Source organism: Onthophagus taurus, chromosome 6, assembly GCF_036711975.1.
Source record: "Onthophagus taurus isolate NC chromosome 6, IU_Otau_3.0, whole genome shotgun sequence".
NCBI lineage: Eukaryota > Metazoa > Arthropoda > Insecta > Coleoptera > Scarabaeidae > Onthophagus > Onthophagus taurus.
This window is the reverse complement of record NC_091971.1, coordinates 30,969,859-30,989,706: the sequence shown is the minus strand read 5'-3', so window position 1 is coordinate 30,989,706 and position 19,848 is coordinate 30,969,859. Positions and strand designations below refer to the sequence as shown.

Sequence of the window (19,848 nt, the reverse complement as noted above, 5' to 3'; positions counted from 1 at the left end):
TTTAATATAATATATAAAAGTATCTTATTATTTTTTGTATAATAAATTTGTTCTGAAAATTCAGTTTTTCTGACCATCACATATTTTTCAGGTCAATTGAAATATTTGGCAACATTATAGTAAAATTAAGAAGTTAATTGATTATGGTGCAATGAATAAAGGTACATTTTTCTAAATTAATTATTAAATCTTTATTAATGGAAAATTTAAGAAATACTTTACACATCTTAAAGTTGATGAAATAATTACATTTTCCAATAATTATACACAAATTACTTTTCCGAACTCGTCATATATCTATAAATACCCTAGATAAGTCGAGTCTGCAAGTTGTAAATAAGACATTTTGACCCATCACGTATCTAATAATCTATTCCTTCCCTTTCTATCGTATTCCCACGGGCGCCTATATCAACAAGTTCGTTTCGTATGACGCAAGCTAAGATTCCCTCGGCGAGAAGTTAAAATCTTCCTATTTAGGTTTGTACATTTATGTGGAATTTCGTTGCGCGGAAGAATTAGTCCAATACGCCATCTTAAACCAATACACACAAATAAACAACCTTTTAGTGCACTTAAGATGACGTCGTTATCGATTGTAATGCTACAAACTTACCTGGTTGAAAGTCATCGAATAAGCTTGACGAGCCCTTTCGTGTAGTTGCAAAAGAGGGCATTCAGATTGTGAAGCACTCGGGGGATGTTCCTTAATTTCCATTGTTGCCAAGTTAACACCAGGTCCTCGAAGTAAATCCGGAGTTTCGCTTAACACTGGCAACAAAAATAAAACCAAAAAATAAGTAGATTAAAAGAAAACTTGTTTATTGGGATATTTTACTATCTGAGCTGAAACTGCTAAATAATGACGATCCTTGAAGGTCGCTTTGAATCCTTGCTAAACGTTGACTGGGATCTTCTCCTGTCAACCAGTAAGTTTTCATTTCTCCTTTACCCTAAAAAATTATTATGAAAAAATAAATATTTGTTTTAGGTAATTTTCATACTTTTATGGGTATAATGCCTCTTTCTTCGCATTTATAACCACCTAAACTATGTAAAAGTAGAAAAGTCGCGAAGGATATGTGTATTCGAAAAGCTTGGCCATTACTTTCCATTCGTGAGGCTGTGTTAACGGTATCACCAAATAAACAATATCTTGGCATTTTTAATCCGACAACTCCAGCAACGCATTTACCTTAAAACATATTAAAATAAGCGAATTTCTTGCTCTACAATTTCGAGTTTAAAGGAATTATGAATGAAATAATTAATTTTAATACTTTACCGGAATGAATACCAATTCTTAACTGCAACAATTCTCCTGGTTTATGCTTAATTTCAAATTTTTTGATTTTACTAAGTAAATGTAAAGCCATAGAAGCTATTTCTCCTGCATGTCTATTACCATTTCGAATGGGTAATCCACTAACTACCATATAAGCATCTCCAATAGTCTCTACCTATGATATTTTAAAATTCCAACAAGAACAGATATCATCTTAATTGCTATAAGTGTATACATATATATAAACAAAGTGGAATATAATGAAACGGAGTTCATTACAAAAGATCGAGTATTTCTAATTTCTTGATATATCGTAATGGCTAAGAATAATTATAGCAGAGCAATAAGTTCAAGTAATAAAGGGTAGCCAAGTAAAGACTATGGTTCAATTTCCATTGTGCAGTACAAATGCGGGGCTCTTCCGTTATCTTCCCCATGTCACTATGTCTGGAATATTGCATTGATCTCTAATATCCGAGTTGCTCACTCTGTCCATTCTTGTTTTTCCCACTATTGATCTCAATGTCTTCACATATGTACCATATGTAACATATGTCTTAAGTATCCTAATATTGCGGATGCTTTGTTAATTTGATTCCGTAAGTCTTTCACTAGATTATGGGCGTTAGATAAGTGTGAGCCTAAACAGTTAAATTGTATGACTTGTTCAATTGACTTATCATCGATAACGAATTTACATTTGACCGGATCTTTGGCAGTAGTCATGGACTTGGTTTTATCAACGGAAATAGCCATGTTAAATGTGTGGCTTATTTGAAAGAAGTTTTCGTTGTAGATCTTCAGTTTCTGCAATATTGCTACCTCATCTACATAACACACTATGCTCTCATGGTGCCTATCGCATATCTAATATTAAAAGATGTTACTTCCTCTTTTATTTTATCCATTTTAACTAAGAAAAGAACCAACAATATACAGAAGAACACAGACCAATAATATGAGAGTACTATACTGACTTCCATAAAAATTGCAACACCTAGATTTAGGTTTAGATTTATTTATTGAACGATTTTATTGAAATGTTCGTCAAATATTGTTCATTAGAACAAAGAAACGATTAAAATTTGAAAACAAAAGAACAAAATGTAAAAAGTTTTTTTTCAATAATGAGTTGCTCCGCCACGATTTGTAATGCACTCATTCAGACGACGTGGCATGCTATCAATCAAGAGATCTATAGCTGCCTGTGGTATATCAACCCAAGCTTCTTGAATCTGTAGCCGGAGATCGTGTAAGTTATCTGGAGGGTGTGGTAAATTACTCAATGGGCTACAAATCAGGTGACCGAGCAGGCCATGGGAGGACGGCAATGTTAGCTTCTTCCAAAAAACGTGTTGTAGCCCTTGCCGTATGAGGGCGCGCATTGTCCTGTTGGAAAATGGGATTTTCCAGCTCCTGAAGATATGGAAGCGCAACAAGTTCTAGCACACTGGCAATATAACGAGTGGCGTTTAAGTTGTCATCAATGAAGACCAAGGGTGACCTGCCACCGTAACATATTGCACCCATATCATCATTCCTCGTGCGAGGGCTGTGTTGCATTCCACAAAAAAATGTTGGATTTTTACGTTCTCCATGCATCCGTCTAACCCATCTACGACCATCGTGGGCCCACAAGCGAAATCGGGACTCGCCACTAAACACAATTTGATGCCATTCTTGCGCTCAATTCGTTCTTGCGTTGCTCCATTCTAGCCTGCGTAGACGGTGAAGTGATGTAAGAGGAAGGCATAAAAATGGACAATATGAACGCAGCCCATAAGACCTTATACGGCGATAAACAGATGATATTGACGTTCTGGGTCCTACACTTCTCAGCCAATCATATAAAATCGATCGAGTTGTTGAAAATCTGTCTCTTGTGGCCAAAAGTCTTAAGCGACATTCTTCGCGATCTGTAGTCCTGCGGGGACGTCCAGATCCTTAGTTTCTCTTAGCGAAAGTCCGTCTTCTCTCATGCCAATAATACGGCCACGTTCAAAATCAGTCAATTGAGAAAAATGTTGAATGTTGATTTTGATGGAAGTCAGTATATTGTCTGTATCGAAAGTCAAAAACAGATTTAGAACATAAAATATTCATGAGGGCAGTTGAAAATGGCCAAAATAGTGTTCAATGTTTTGCAGAACTGCAAAATTAATTTCCAAACGGAAAAAGACTATGGTATAAACAAAGGGTGGAGAGTGAAGTGAACGACATGAATGACGTTACTGAAGAAGGAACGAAATGGGGCCTAAAATTAACACAAAACAGAAAAGCTGTTAGAGATAGCATTATACCAGAAATATTTCAGAAAGGAGAAGAAACCTATAATAAAATTCAATCAAATAAATTTTGCTCTTAAAGGTGAAATGTGTTTATTATTACTCTACCGGTTTCGCTCCTTTCGGAGCATCCTCAGGAGTTCGTCAATTCACATTTCACCTTTAAGTGCAAAATTTGTTTGATTGAATTACCCAGGTGAAAAGAAAATAAAAATGAATATTATTATAATAAAATTGTTAAGGAATTATTAAAAGAATGTGAGATAAATACCATTGTGTCCATATACAAAAAAGGAGGAACTACAACTTGTAAATTGCACGTCAGAATTGTAGGGAAAAAATTCCGAAACGAATTTGAAACCATTTTTATTAATAATTCTTAATAAATATTGTCAATTATAACACTAACTTGAACATAGACGATGTATTATACACCATACAGTCAGAACCGTAAAAAATTGTAAAAAAGTAGTTAAATAAAAAATACATTTACAAAAATTAAAATATACACAGATAATTAAAACCGGTGGAGATAGACAAAATAAATAAGTTAAAAGTTATTAAAAAGTATTAAAAATACTTAGGTACAAATGGACGTGAATACAAACAGGTCGGAGGACAGACAAACAAGAAAGGTAAAGAAAGGAAAAGTAAAAATGTAAAAAAGATGTAAAAGCAGATGTTTAGTGAAAAAAGCGGGAAACTTTTTAAATTATTATAAATTTTTAACTGACTCTTACAGTATTATAATAATATTTTTATTCCATTTCTCTAGATTCGTCCATGAATTTTAGCAACAATTTTGATTTTTCTATTTCTGTTGTAAATTTTAAATAACACTAACTGTTAAGAATGTTTGTGAGGACTGAAACTTTTATTGTTATTTCCAAATTTCAAATTTGATGTTTGTGTTAAAAAGATTTTTAGTAGAATATTTTAACCTTATAACAGTTAACATAGATATCTGAGAGATTGCCGAAAATGGAACGCATCGGTAGTTCGTCTTCCATTTGGTAAAAATTATTATCAAAGATAAAGAAATTCTGTTCCCAAATAATCTCAAACAACTGTGATGAGGCGGTAATGTTGTGACGTTTCAAATTTAGTTTATAATGATTATTAATGAGAAATTGTCTAACTAAAACGATAGATTCCCTGACAGGTGCGTTGGGATCCAGATTGGTAATGTCGAATAATATAAGTGTGTTGTTGTTGCCGATTATTAGTCTAATACTTTTATTAATTTTATGTAATTTTTCTAAACTTTTCATAGTAGGTGTTAGTGGATTTATAACAGTGGTGTTAGTTATATTAACGTTAAAGGGTTCTCTAGGTAATTCTTTATGAAGTTTTTTAAATTAGTGTTGTATTTTTAAGTAGGGTTGTACTTAATTCTGGAATAGTTATTTACGTAACCAGTTATGAAAAGACTAATTTTGTTTGACGAATGTAATATTTGCCAAAACGAGCGAACGAAGCGAGCAAGTTTTGTAAATTACGTAATAAATGATTTCATTACATCACTAGTTATAAAAAAGTGACGTTACATAACGTCAGAAAGACATATAAAATGTAATTTTCATAATGGAATTAGATAAATTTTATTTTCCTTAAAAAATGTAAGTGTAAAGTAAAAATAAAAAAAAGGTTAGTGTAAAAATGTATATAGTCTTATTCGATACAAGAGCCCGACGTTTTTATCTCCCAGAATTACGCCCTAATTATTTTGTTGTATTTTATATTTTAATCGGGGAACGTATTTGTTCGAATTAGAATTTACATACTTTATCAAGTTGTAGTTATTATAGAAAATTTATTTAAGATTCGGGTGACACATTAGTTGAGATTTCATTTCGATAGCGGCTTCAACGGGTCTAACCTTTAAAAGGATAGAAATTTTATGACCTGTGTTCAAAATGTTGGTCCGCATTAAAGGTGCTTAGATTAGTGAAACGGGGTGCGAAGTTAATGTTATCAATTTCGTCAACGTCAAAGACATTTGGAGAAGAGTTCACTACTAAGAACTATGTAAGAATTTAAGAATCATGTCAATTTTTGATTGTTTCTTGTAAAGTTCTCGAAGCTTCTTCCTTATTAGCCTCCTCTCTAGTTGTAGGTTATTAGTTTTAAACGGGTTTGGAACTTTAATAATTTTTGACCTAATTTTAATATCTTATATTTTTTAAACCAGTGGGCCGATTTTTATTATTTTTTTATTTTTTGGTAGCCAATTCCTTTGTCTTTCAAAAAAAAAAAAATTAAAAAGGTGGAAATTTTTTCAATGACTCCTGGATGGTAGTGGAAAAACTGGAACCATGTTTTTTTCCTAATTTTTGACTCACCCTGTGTATTAATCAAGTAATGGTATAAAAAGTGCTTACACCCTATATGAAAGACGTTTCTTTTATGAGCATTTTGTTTTTTTATTCATTAATTTATCTCTAAAATTGTCCGAATTGAAGCTTTTTTGTTGAAACGTTGCATATTGCCAACTTTCTGAATTTATGGAAAAACAGTTTTCTAGTGAAATAAACTGATACGAATTTTTAAAAAAGTTTTATTAAACACTAAATTATAAACTGGGATAACTGCTTAATACCGTGTATTGCCTCCCCTAGCAACTCTAAGAGTTTCTAATCTAAGCGGCATACTGGAAATCAGGTTTCTTATCGTTTCCATTGGTATACGATCCCATTCTTCCACTAACGCATCTGCTATTTCTGCGAGGCATTCCTGAGGCCTCTCGCGAGAACGTACCCTTCTCCCTAATTCATCCCACAAATGTTCGATAGGGTTCATATCGGGGCTTCTCGCAGGCCACTGTAATGTGCTGATACCCGAAGCTTCTAAGAAGTTTCGCACTATTACTGTGGTGTGTGGTCGGGCATTATCCTGCATCAATATAAAATTATTGCCCACTAACTCTGCATGAGGTAAGCTATACTGTTGTATAATGTCAATGTAAATTTGGGCCGTCATCAACCGCCTCGCCGGAAAAACATGAAGGGGTGTCTTTCCATTCATTGACATCCCTCCCCACACCATAACCGACCCACCATTAAAACTTTCGCGTTCTGTTTTTAAATTCTGATTAAACCTTTCACCAGTCCTTCTCCACACTCTTTTTCTTCCATCCACCATGTTAAGGCAAAACCTTGACTCGTCCGTAAACAAGACATTCGACCATTCAGGAATATTCCATTCTCCATAATTTTGAACAAAATTTCTTCTAGCAGCACGATGTTCGGGCAATAATTTAGGACCTTTTGCAGGTCTCCTAGCTTTTAAATTAACTTCTTTTAGACGTCTACATACCGTCTGCTTACTTATTGCAACACCACGAATTTGGCGAAGATCTTGCTGAACATTTACCGCAGTGTTTGATCGATTCCGTAAAATCCGCAATCTCAAGAAACGATCATCTCTTGGAGACGTTTTTCTAGGGAGACCAGAACCCACCTTCCGAGCAGTGTTTCCTGTTTGTTCGTACTTGCGGATTGCTCTACGAGCAGTTGCTTCATGGACTCCCACTGCACGAGCGGCGTAACGTTTACCACGCCCATCGTTCACTAAAGGAAACTAATCTTGCTACTTGTTCTGGATTTATTTGAGGCATTTCATGTAATTTTAATCACTACAAAACTTTTTTGTAGCTAATTAATGACACAATGACAAATTAATTGCTATGGCAACGTCAATTGTTTGACAATGTGATCATACTTCTTAAATCTGTGGGATAAACGTAAGGTTTCAACAAAGCTTCAATTCGGACAATTTTAATGATAAATTAATGAATAAAAAAAGAAAATGCTCATAAAAGACGCGTCTTTCATATAGGGTGTAAGCACTTTCTATACCATTACTTGATTAATACACAGGGTGAGTCAAAAATTAGGAAAAAAACATGGTTCCAGTTTTACCACTACCATCCAGGAGCCATTGAAAAAATTTCCGCCTTTTTAATTTTTTTTGAAAGACAAAGGAATTGGCTACCAAGAAATAAAAAAATAATAAAAATCGGCCCACTGGTTTAAAAAATATAAGATATTAAAATTAGGTCAAAAATCAAATGCGTCACTTTTTTTTGGAACTGAGTGTATATGAACGAGATGTAAGGTCCTTCTCCATGCTATCATTTTTCTCTCTGTTCAATACATTTCTTGACCTGCGCTCTTTTACAGTTTTACACCTTTCTTGTCAGTCTGTCCTCGGACCTGTTTCTATTCACATCTATTCATAACTATAAAAATATAGTATCTTTGAATAACTTTGAACACCAGGACTCCCCTTTTGTACAGTGGACTTATAATACCTAAGTACATTCCATTCGCAAATTATTTCTGGTTGTGACCAAATTTATCTTATAAGGTCCTCCAAGTGTTGTACTAGCATTTTTCTGAGTCCCTCGCTACTTTTGTTTGCGAGGGGATTGTGTTAACAATTTTCCCTCGAGTCGGTATTGATACGGGTCAACCTTATCTCTTCTTCTGGCCCTATTAAGAGTTCTTCGTAGTGGGTTTGCCCATCTCTTACATATTTCGTCCTTATTATTAAATATATTTTCATTGTTTGTTTTTACATGCCTTTAAGCTGGGTATAAATTGCTATTTTCTTTTTTTTTACTTGCTGGTAGTATTTTCCTGTGTCAAGCTCGTGGTATAGCTCATTCATTTCCTCTAATACCCCGTTATGTTGATTCACCTTCTTCTTTCTTCCGTTTGCCTTACTTCCCTGTATTCTGCAAGTGCACTCCTAGTATTGTATTGTTGTATATTTATTATATATACCCGCCAACACTCCTCCTCAAACCACTATATCGTTGGCCGTTCTGCGAAGCACATCTTCATACTGCTTCCAGTATCCTTCCAGCTCTTGTATGACAAATTGTGCAAATGTTTCTTTTATGTCTTGCTGTTCCAGTGCCTTTACGTTGTATCTCATTATCTTACCGTTACTTTCATTCTTCACATTAGATATTTGAGCTCTTATTTTGGCGCCCACTAAGTAGTGGTCGGAATCGATATAAGATCTCATCCATAATATCTTACGTATATTAGAACATGGTCAATTTGGTTACATTATCCGCGGAAGACATAGGCGCTTACCATTGACATCCTTAATACTGCGGTGCTTTCTATAAGACGTGTCCAGTTGTCATTGTTATGTTCGTGGAGACTACATTCCCCAGTAGTTGATCTGTAAATTTCTTTCTTGCTGATCGTTGCGTTCATATTCCCTATGATTATTTTAATATCATGCTTTGGGAAGTTGTTGTACATTGCCGTCAAGTGTCAACAAGTGTTGAATAAATCGCTAATCATTATTGTAAGATTATGTATAATTAATAAGACTGTTAAACTGTTTTCATAAGTAAATATCCAGGATTTCGCGTTACATCAGTAGATAATTGAAATGATGACAATTCAAGTCTAGGACGGAAGGCATTTAATACATTTTACAAATGAAAATAAAATTAGAAAGAAAGGCGAGCGAAAGCATATATTTAATAGGTTAAGAAGAAATCAAAGAAAATTGAAAAATTAGAAGTAGTCGACTTTTTGCATTGATTAGGATTTCCTCCTATTACGGTTATAATATTTGTGTATATACTCGTTTTGAAAATTTTTCCTACATCTAATAATAATAATAATTCAATAAATACCTTATAAACATCATAATGAGAAATAATTGAATCAAATAATGTATATAAATCATTGAGAAGATCAATAACTTGTAACGGAGTGCTGCTCGCTGATAATTCAGTAAAACCAACAATATCGCTAAAATAAATGGTAACCGAATCAAAACTCTCCGCTTCAACTCGATCACCTCGTTTTAATGACTCAGCTACGGACCTAAAAATACATATAAAAAATCAGTTTATTTCATAAAATTTAAAAAAATCATAAATTTCTTTTTACTTCGGTAACATTCTGTATAATAAAGCATCAGTCTTCTTCTTTTCTTCAGTCAATTGGTTGGTCCTTTCCTGAACCAAGCCTTCTAAATTATATGCATACTTTTCCATAATAGCCAGCATATTATCAAAAATGTTCGGTTTTAAACCAGCTTGCATCTGTTTTAATAGGACACGAACAAATCGGATATCGGGACGTTGATCGGATTCTTCGTGCCAACAGGATTTTATGCATTTCGTGATGTAATCCGCAGCTCCTAAACATTCTAGATCGGGTCTAAATGGTTCCGGTTGAATCTTTTTCACTTCTTCAATAATTTCTTTAAAATAAATTTAAATTATTTAAGATGTTTAATAATTACGATGATAATAAAATAATAAATAGGGTGTTTCAATAGTGGTACGAAAAACAGGTAATGAATGTGTTATACAGAATAACTCATAGAAAATAATGCTAAAATGAGACGAAATCATGAAATCGAAAAGTGTAAACAAGCTTTATCATAAAAACCTTCATCAATCTCTATAAAACATCAAGAATAAGATATCATTTTCATCTATTGAGAGTAAATTTTGTTTTATTCTGCTAACATCTCACAATATTTTGCATAATTATACCAGCTTCTACAAAAGTTTGTAGAATTGTACTAAAGTTTAACATAATGAAAATATATTTTTCTATTGAGTAGGTAAGACATATTGGAAGTGTTTTCCTTAAATTTGTTAATTTTTGAAAATATTTTGTTTAATTTTATCAGCATCATCTGAAAATATTTTCTTAATGTTGTTGTTCTGTAATTCTGTTGTTGGCTATTGAAAATATTTCACATAATTTTGTTAAGTTTTAGAAGTGTTATCCTTAATTTTGTCAACTTCTGAAAATATATTACTTAATTTTATCAGCATTCGCAATTTTTTTTATTCCGTCAACGTCTAGAAATATTTTGTTTTATTTTTTCACCTTCTGAAAATATTTAACTAAATTCTGCAGCTACTAGACCTGGTTTGTTGAATTCTGTTTGCTTCTGAAAGTGTTTTGTTCTGTCAACTATTAAATATATTTGGTTAACTCTATAATCGCCTAGAATAGTTGCTTAATTCTGTAAACTTTTGGAAGTATTTTTCTTAATTCTGTGAAGTTCTGAAAGCATTGTCCTTAATTTTAATGTTTGGCTCCTTTATTACTGTAATCTGTTAACAAAAATAATACGAAACTGTATTCTATCATTTGTTCTTTCTTCTTCTTCCTTTTCTAATAGGACGACGTGTTGTTTGTTCTACTTTTAGGTCTTCTACGACCCTGACCTGCAACTTTCATGCCATCTTTTAGATATTCGTAATGACTTTGTACATGTTCCTTTATGATGAAATTATTTATTGAAATAAGTTCTATAATCTTTTCGCTTTAAAGAAAAGTCTTCAGACACGACATCAAACATTAAAGAATGAACACGTTGAAACACGACACTCAGATGAAAATAAATCACAACAAAGCTGTGACTTTGTTTCATTTCAAATTAATCTCTTAGATGATCTTCCAGGAGCTTGTTTTGTACTTGGTTTTTCAAACATGGTCCATTTGGCCAATCTTTCCGGATTGCCTCTTCATTGTCGTCGAATGAATTGCAACTATCTCTCACATCCTGGACTCCGAAGAAACATCCAAGAACGTATCAATGCACGTCTTTTTATTCTCCAAAGTATTTTTTTTGCATTCTGACGACCCTATGGATCTGTTCCACGATGCCATTTTCTGTTTTAAAGCCGAACTGGTAATCTGGTATTAATTTCTTTCTGGATAGAGTATCCTGCAATCTGCTCAAGAGATGATGATTAGCGGACGATATTTTTAATTAACGATAACTTAAATAAAAGGCTCATTTTAACGTAATTTAATGATATTGTAGTATAGTTTAATGAATCAATTAAAAACACTTGTTGTTGTTTTTAATGTGTATTAAGTTAAGTTAAAAACACCTTTGTTAAATACAAAGTTATACAATGAGCTGCCGTTGACGTTACTAATAAGAGACTGTTCAACGTGATGCCAAGAGTAAGAACCACAATATGTTTAAGTTGGCAATACTGCATTTTCCCCTCTACTAAAATAAAATCCTAAACACACCACTAATTTGAATCAACTCATCTCATAATCTTGGTAATACTACCTAGTTAGTTATCTCTACCTGGTTAGATTTCTTCTGATTTTCATGTCTTATTTCGGGGTATGATTCCGAGTTGGCTCGAGAGTCGGTTTCGTGTCTTCAATGTCTGGTTCTGGAATTCTTAATTCTTCAGTGATTATAACATTACCCATTTCAGCTGGTGTATCCTTATCTTCTGAAAATCGATGTGTCATTTGATCATCATGTTTTCGCTTTTTCGTTCCATTTATGTCAAGTACGTATGAATATGGTCCTGCTCTGTTGGTTATGTGTCCAGGAGTGACTCCGTCAGATATTGGATTATTTACCCAAATTGATTCATTTATTTCAAAGTTTTTCTCTTTGGCATTTCTTTTGTTAAATGTTTTCTGTTGTCTGAGCTGTTTCTGGTTCATTTTTCGGTGAACATCCGGTTTAAGTGGATCGATCATGGTTCTCGTATTACGGCCAAACATCAATTCAAACCGTCTAGGCGTGTTTCGAAAAGACATTAAAAACTTCTGCAGTCGGATATTTAACTCTTCATTCTTAGCAATACTTTTTATTCGTTCTATGAAAGTCCTCACCATTCTTTCTGCCAATTCATTTGTTTGTGGATGGTATGGAGTTGTCCTCACATGTTTTATTCCTTAGAGAGAGCAGAAATTCTCAAACTCTTCGGATGGGGTCCGTTGTCTGTTATAAGGATCTTAGGCAGACCAAAACGTGCAAAAATCTTGCGGAGAGTGCTGACAGTTGTCGAAGTGGTAGTCTTTGTCATCTTTACTATTTACAACCATTTCGTATATGCATATAAATCCTTCGAAAGGTCCGCAAAATCAAGATGTAGTCGGAACTATGGCAGCGGTGGCGCATTCCATGAATACAGTGGCATCCCTTGATTTGCCTCTTTGCCTTGATTGCAGTTGTGCCAAGATGTCCCTCGTGCAGCATGTCCAATATTGCTTTTTGGTAGCGTTTTGTTATACATATCCTTCCCTTCTATAATATCAAATTCTTCATAAGATAACTCCTCCCGTTTTTCATAGTATGGTATCAGATCCTGTGATAATGTTTTCTTGTCTGGCCAGTAGTTTTTTATAAAAGGTATTATACGTTTTAAATTATAGAGTCTCTTGGTGATGATTGAAAATTCTCTCTAGAGGTTTATCAACAGGTCGGTCAACAATGTGAAATGTCCCCCATACAAATACTTATGAAATTTTGTCACACACGATTGCTAATGCCTCCTTGTCTATTGTAGAATACCGCTTTTCCATGTTATTAAATGTACTGGAAGCGTAAGCGATTGGACGTAATGAATTATCATTCATCTTATGTGATAGCACTGCCCCTGTCCTTTATGAGAAGCATCACTGCTTAAATAAAATGACAAATGAGGGTTGTAATGGACCAACGTGGTTTTTGACGTCAAAATGATCTTTAACTTTTCCACTATGTTGGTATCTTCCTCAGTCCAATTCCAATTCATATACTTCTTCAACAGTGGGTATAATGGTACACAAATGATGTTTAAAATTAAACATCAATAAATAGTAAATTCTTTATAAATTTCCCATAGTATGTCACCAATCTTAAAAATGAGCGACGTTCGGTGGTATTGGTTGGTATTGGCATTTCTGTTGTTCCTCTTATGTGGTCTTGTACTGGATGAATTCTAATTTTATCTATGCGGTGTCCTAAAAATGTAATTTCATCATGTAACCATAAACATTTTGATATCTGCGTCTTTAACCCAGCTTGTTCAAGTCGATTTAAAACTTCTTTAATTCTTCTTATATGATTATTTATGTCCAGTGCTGTGATTAAGATGTCATCCAGGTAACATATTACTTCTTCAAATCCCGATAAAATTTGATCCAATGTTCTTTGGAAAAGTGACGGCGCGAATGAAACTCCAAATGGTAGTCTTTTATATCCATAACAACCCTTGACGGTACTATTACTCCATATTCACGTGACTTTAGGTGTACTGGAAGTTGAAGATAGACATCTTTTAAGTCAATCCGAGAAAATTGTTCTCCACCATTTAATTTAGTTAAGGGTTGGCAGAGGATAGTCGTCCTTTTGCACGTGCGGATTAATAGTGACTCGAAAATATCTACAAATACGGATGTTTCCGTTTGATTTTATTGCCACGACGATAAGTGTTGCCCATTCAATTGGTGTAGTTGACGTATCAATCTTCTCCAACACATCCTCCTTTACCAATCTATCCAGTTCTGTTGCTACTAGTTCCTGCAAAGTTATGGGTACGGGGTTTGGTTCCACATTTTTTTTATATATATTCGTGCCATGTGACCTTTAACCATTCCAACCTTATCATCAAACAGCATTTTATGTTCCTTCAAAATTTTCTCTAAACATAAGTTATTGGTTATGGTGTTGCTTTAATTCTTTTTCGGGGTTATGTTTCACATTACAGATACGCCAGGCACCAATCTAAACCGAAATCTAAACCATCATTTTTTCAACCACTTTTGTAAAACCTAAAGTTTTTATTTTAACATCAAGGTAAGCGATCAGATTTTGTGTAAAATTTAAATTAGGTTTACCCATTTTCTTTCATAGTTTTTATCCAATTAGGGAATGTGCTGCTCCAGGATCGTATAACATTTCCTGTTGTATGTTGTTTATTTTTACTTGTAACATGATCTCCTTTGATTTTGTTATATTGTAAATAGTGGCTGTATTACATGATCGGTTGTCCGAGTCAGTCGAATTTTCATCGTCTTCCTTCGTTGTCACGCTCCTTGTGTTCGTTTTCTGTTTATTTTTGTCTTTTATTTTACCTGTTGAGATACATACTTTAGCAAAATGGCGTTGTTTTCCACCAGCTGGACATTTTTTTTCTACAGCAGGACAGTTTGTCTTGTTCTCGTGTTCTTGGTTTCCACAGAAGAGACAGTTATGTTTCTTGTTGAATGTGTTGTACCTTTGCTTATGGTGTTGAACTCGGTATGTATGATCCACTTGTTGTCATGTTCTTCAACTATCTCTCAAGAAGGATTTTAGCACCCATGTCAATAGCAAATACTTCTGCCTGGAATACAGTACAGTACGTATCTAGGTTGTAAGCTTGCTTAATCCGAGGTGTCTGGCAGTATACTCCTGCTCCGACCAGTACATTGAGCACAATGTCCGTGCTCATAATGTCTTCCGCAGCCCATTGGTAGGACATGTCTGAACAGTTTTGAGCATATTTCTCAAATCTGTAAATAGTAATTCTAGCCAGTTTCTCTATATGTAAATGCAAAGGGGATAGGCCAAGCAGAACATCCATTGCTAGAGTTGGTGTTGTGATTATCGCACCAGAGATTGCCAATCCAGCTACTTATTGAATTCGTGGAGTTTACTGATAACTGAAGTCTGTCGGACTTTCCTGTACCAGACTGTTGTTTCATATGTGATCATACGTCTAACCACAGCCAGTGCAGTCTTTCGGGGGTTCTTTCAGGGGTAAGACTCCAATTTTTTTCACAGAGACTATGACATGTTCACAAGGATAGTCTAGCTTTGTCTGGATATGTTCGGATTAGTTTTTGTTGCCAGGTTTGATTATTTATTCCAATTACCAACTGATCCCTCAATGTTCCGTTCAGGTCGGTTTTTATTCAACTACTTACAAACTCACAATGTCCAGCCAGTCTATGTAGTCTCATTAAGTATTGTGTTATTGTTTCATCTTCATTCCTAAAACTCATTGCGAAAATAACCCGTTCTGATGGTAGGTAAGTAGTTTTTCCATAATATTTTTTTTAAACTTGTACGATTTCTCTATATGATTTGCTCGTTACAATTGTCTGTTTTATAACAATCAACAAGTACTTTAAATGCCTGTGTTCCAATTTTTAATAGTAATTCTCCTTCAAATCGTTGAGAATAATAGTTGAAATCTTCTTGTTTTCTTTAAACGTATCAAAATAGAAACTTTTCTTAGGTATTTGTTTTAATAATTTTCACTGTACTGCCCATTCGCGTTTTTTTTATATATAAAATGTTCAAACGTTTCCTTATTTTAAGTTTCTGTTTCGTTGTTTATCTGTGTCGCCGCGTGGCTTGTTACTGTGCGACCATGCCCTCATTATTTTTCTTTGTTCTTGATCTGCCCCTGAACCGATTTAAAAGAGTATTGAAATGTTGGGTGATAGGTGGGTGACGGAGGGCTTCTGTGTGTAGCTAGCTGTCTATGTGTGCCTTTAACTTTTATCTCTCATTCTTCTATGGGTTTTCATTATTTCCTTGCAATTGGTATTGGTATCCTTTTTTTCTTTTATTTTGTTGTTTTTTTTTTTCTTTTCTTTACGGTCGTTCTTTCTGTTAGGTTGAGTGAAGATCAGGGTTGACCTGAACTCCGCCTATATGTTCGGGCTTTTTTTTCAAAAACTAAATTAAATTTCTTTTATTATATTTTGTTTTATTTTTAGTATTTTTATTATTTCGTTTTTTTTTGAAAATCATTCTTGTACCGAATGAGATATATTATTTATATATTATATTACTTCACAAGATTGTAATTATAAAATTGCCCTTACAATTGCCATTGTAATTAAATTTTTAAATAAATTTGTTTTGTTTTATTAAGTTAAGTTAAAAACACTTTTGTTAAATACAAAGTTATACAATGAGCTGCCGTTGGCGGTACTAATAAGAGATTTTTCAACGTGATGCCCAGAGTAAAAACCACAATATTTTTAATTTGGCAATAGTGTAGATATCTTTTTCATAATAGAGGTCGATATGATCAATTACTTTGTCCAAGAGCCAATGTGCTGCTCTGTAGAAAGAATGTTTAGCTTATTGTCCAAAATAGCAATTTAATAAAATCACTGTACTTAGTGTAAATTATAGATTTATTCGGATATTAATCGTTAATATTAATCAACGTAGCCTGTGTATTTTCCAAGCATACTTTATCAAGTCTTTCATGCTTACTACTATTTTTTATTAAGTCTACAGTTCCGGCACGTTTTTCCTGGGGGATATTGGGTGTGGTGTACACACTAATTGCAAAGTCGAAAACAGCTTTTATTCGTAATGTGAGCTTCTGATGTTTTGACATGACATCAATGTTTAGCGTAGAAAAGTTATATTTTGAAGGTCTTTGTAAACTAAACACCCTCTGTAGTTGGCAGGATGATTTTGCTCTCCAGCACACTTGACATATCTAGTGTCCCTATTATAGGTGGAGAAATACAAGCGTATGCTGATGACATTGTCGTTATGGTCAAAGGAACTTGTTTGTCGAGGATATCTAAAATCCTCCAGGTGACCCTAGATAGCATTTGCGTTTGGTGTAAGGGGAGAATCTCTCGATAAATCCGCAAAAGACAATCGTGCCTTTCACCAGGAGACGAAAGTTGGATGGATTAATCCGCCCAATGTGAAGAAATCCAAGGTGAAGAAATTTCTTTCTCAAAGGAAGTTAAATATCTAGGAGAGTAATCCCAGATAAAACCCTTTCATGGAATGGACATTTACAGGGAGTTACATACAGCTAGACTATAGTTGTGGACCTGTTGTAGTCTTTGTGGAAAAAATTGGGATGTTACCCCTGAAAGACTGTAGTGGCTCTATGTGACTGTGGTTAGGCCTATGATTACATACGAAGTCTGGTATAGGAAAGTTCGACAGACCTCAGCTATCAGTAAACTTTCGCGAATTCAACGAGTAGCTGGATTGGCAATCTCTGGTGCAATAAGCACAACGCCAACTCTAGCAATGGATGATCTGCTTGGCCCATCTGCTTTGCATTTGTATATAGAGAAAGTGGATACCATTTACAGATTTATTCCAGGCTGAAGTATTTGCTATTGACATGGGTGCTAAAACCCTTCTTGAGAGAGGGGTCAAGAACATGACAGCAGGGCTGGATTAACCAGTAGGCGCTTGAGGCGCGCGCCTCAGGGCTCTGCACCTACAGGGGCCCGGTTCTGGTTTGATATTGCATAGGAATATAATATACATATTTGCGGATCCTACTGTGGTGGTTGGTAACATAAATAGGCAGAATACTATTAATGAAATCCTTGCATCTATCAACGCTTTGCTTTCCTTTTCATTCAGCTTGGTTACAAATGCTGAGGTCCGGGATGCTTTAACTTACTCCAAGTCCACTAGTGTCGGAGCAAATGGTAATGGACTCAGATTCCTCTTACCCATTCTGGATATAGTTATTACTCTCCTAACACATATCCCAAAAATTAAATCTCCGTCCCATGTTGGTGACTTTCGACCCATTTCTATTCTATCTACGTTGTTAAAAGCTATTGAACGTTTAGCTTATTTGCAGATTCAGAAATATCTTGAGGAGTTTAATCTGATTAACAAGTTCCAGTCTGGTTTTCGTGAAGGGCACAGCACTACTACAGCACTGATTAAGATCACCGATGATAATAAATCTGCGTATGATAACCGTTGTGTTACCTTGCTAGTGTTACTTGATTTTAGTAAGGCCTTTGATTCTGTGAGCAATGCCCTCCTGTTAACTGGGCTTTCTGCTATTGGTTTTACCTCTTCTTGTGTATCTTGGTTCCAGTCCTACCTTTCCTATCGGTCTTTACGTGTTCGCGTGCAATCTATACTCTCTTCTCCTGTTAACATCAAATGTGGAGTTCCTCAGGGCAGTGTGCCGAGTCCTTTGCTCTTCTCAATTTTCATAAATAGTGTTAGTGATGGTATCTTGTGTAATTATCATTTGTATGCAGATGACCTTCAACTTTATATTTCGTCAACTGTTAACAAACTCCCAGATGCGCTGTTGCATTTTAAGAACAATCTCTCTAGCATGCTTGACTGGTCTAGACGTCATCGACTTAACCCGAATCCAGGTAAAACGCAAGCCATAGCATTTGGCACTCGCCCCTTGCTGGCACAATTTAATTCCTTAACTACCCTTCAACTGAGGCTTGGCGACACCGTTGTTCCGTTTTCTAATACAGTCAAAAATCTTGGTGTAGTAATGGATTCGGCGATATCTTGGCGGCCACAAGTTCAGGGAATCTGTAAGAGGGTTTACTTCTGTTTCCAAAAATATAGAGCGCCTCGGGCCCACAAAAGCCCAAAACCCAAAAGGTGTGATAAGGCCGTGCATGACAGTACGATTTTCTCAGAGAGTCAAGCCGCTTTCCAGGCGCCGCAAGCCGTGAAAATGGTGCTTAATGACTGTAAAAGAACTTTAAACACACTGAGTTGTGATTAAAGAATTTTCTGATCTGGGTTCCAGGTTACTCCGAGGTTGCTAGTAATGAAGCTGCAGCTGAGCTAGCACGAGAGGGCAGCGCTAAAACGTTTGTGAAATTTGATAACGTTATCTATCAGGGTACAATAGATTCTTAATTTATGTATATACCTTCGTATAGGCAAATGTCTGGTATCATTGGTTCAATAACAACAAACTTATTCAAAAGATAACTTTGTAAATATCTTTGTTATTTGGCATGTTCATTAGTTCAACGTTGAATAACGATAAATATGGATGACCGTGAGATTGAAATGCATTTTTCAATCATTAAGTCCTGTTGATGAATGTAAGTTCGTAATAGCAACACGAAATTTATTAATAGCTGTTATACTTACCCAGTTTTCTTTTGAAGTATATTTTGATTGCTTATTACAAGTTTTTCAAGTTTTCCAAGTGTCTGGGATAGTTAAGTGCCCTAGAGTTGGCCTATCGATTTTATTGTTTTGTGAGGATTCGGCGTTCATAACGAGAGAATTGCTTTTCAGTCTTGTTAGAGATACTTCTGAATGAGTTTGGGCAAACTGTGCAAGGTTAATATTTTCGATATATTAAACCGACGGAAATAAAGAAAGAAATTAAACCGTTCGGAGTTGTCCCTGATCTTTAATCCGAGATTGCGTATTTATTTACACGCTCGACCTTGGCCTTATTCTTTATAGGGAGTACCAATACCGATTTTATTTATAAAAGAGATAAATCGCGATGAGAGTACTCACGTTTAAACTGGTACAAAGATGTTATTGTTTACTATCATAATCCGCACTGTTTTCTTCGCCAAATAGGTCACTTTTTATAGATGTGTAAATATAATGTAAATGTGGTGTTTGTTTAAAATAGAATTAAAATAATTATAAAGAAATTAAATATGTGTATATAATACAATATTTCAATCCGTTTAAATATGAGATTGTTTGAGTTTACATTTGACGTGCACTGTAGAGTATAATAATGCA

At 34.7% G+C, this 19,848-nt stretch overlaps 1 protein-coding gene and 1 long non-coding RNA gene across 2 annotated transcripts in view; both read right to left on the bottom strand.

Annotated features, from left to right (window-relative positions):
* Positions 1-175: 175 nt before the first annotated feature.
* Positions 176-19,848, bottom strand: part of LOC111416260 (Guanylyl cyclase at 32E) — a 153,239-nt gene continuing 133,566 nt past the window's right edge. The window contains exons 16-22 of the mRNA XM_071196358.1: positions 9,492-9,807; positions 9,233-9,425; positions 1,286-1,460; positions 1,005-1,195; positions 839-953; positions 617-771; positions 176-535 (exon numbers count right to left, since the gene is read on the bottom strand). Of these exons, the coding sequence (XP_071052459.1) occupies positions 491-535; positions 617-771; positions 839-953; positions 1,005-1,195; positions 1,286-1,460; positions 9,233-9,425; positions 9,492-9,807 (1,190 nt within the window). The 3' untranslated portion in view covers positions 176-490. The remainder of the gene's footprint in view (positions 536-616; positions 772-838; positions 954-1,004; positions 1,196-1,285; positions 1,461-9,232; positions 9,426-9,491; positions 9,808-19,848) is intronic.
* LOC139429929 (uncharacterized) lies at positions 11,312-19,411 on the bottom strand. The gene is made up of 3 exons (XR_011640525.1): positions 19,231-19,411; positions 19,004-19,169; positions 11,312-18,934 (listed from the first exon to the last, which is right to left on the bottom strand). It is a non-coding gene; the product is annotated as an uncharacterized lncRNA (long non-coding RNA).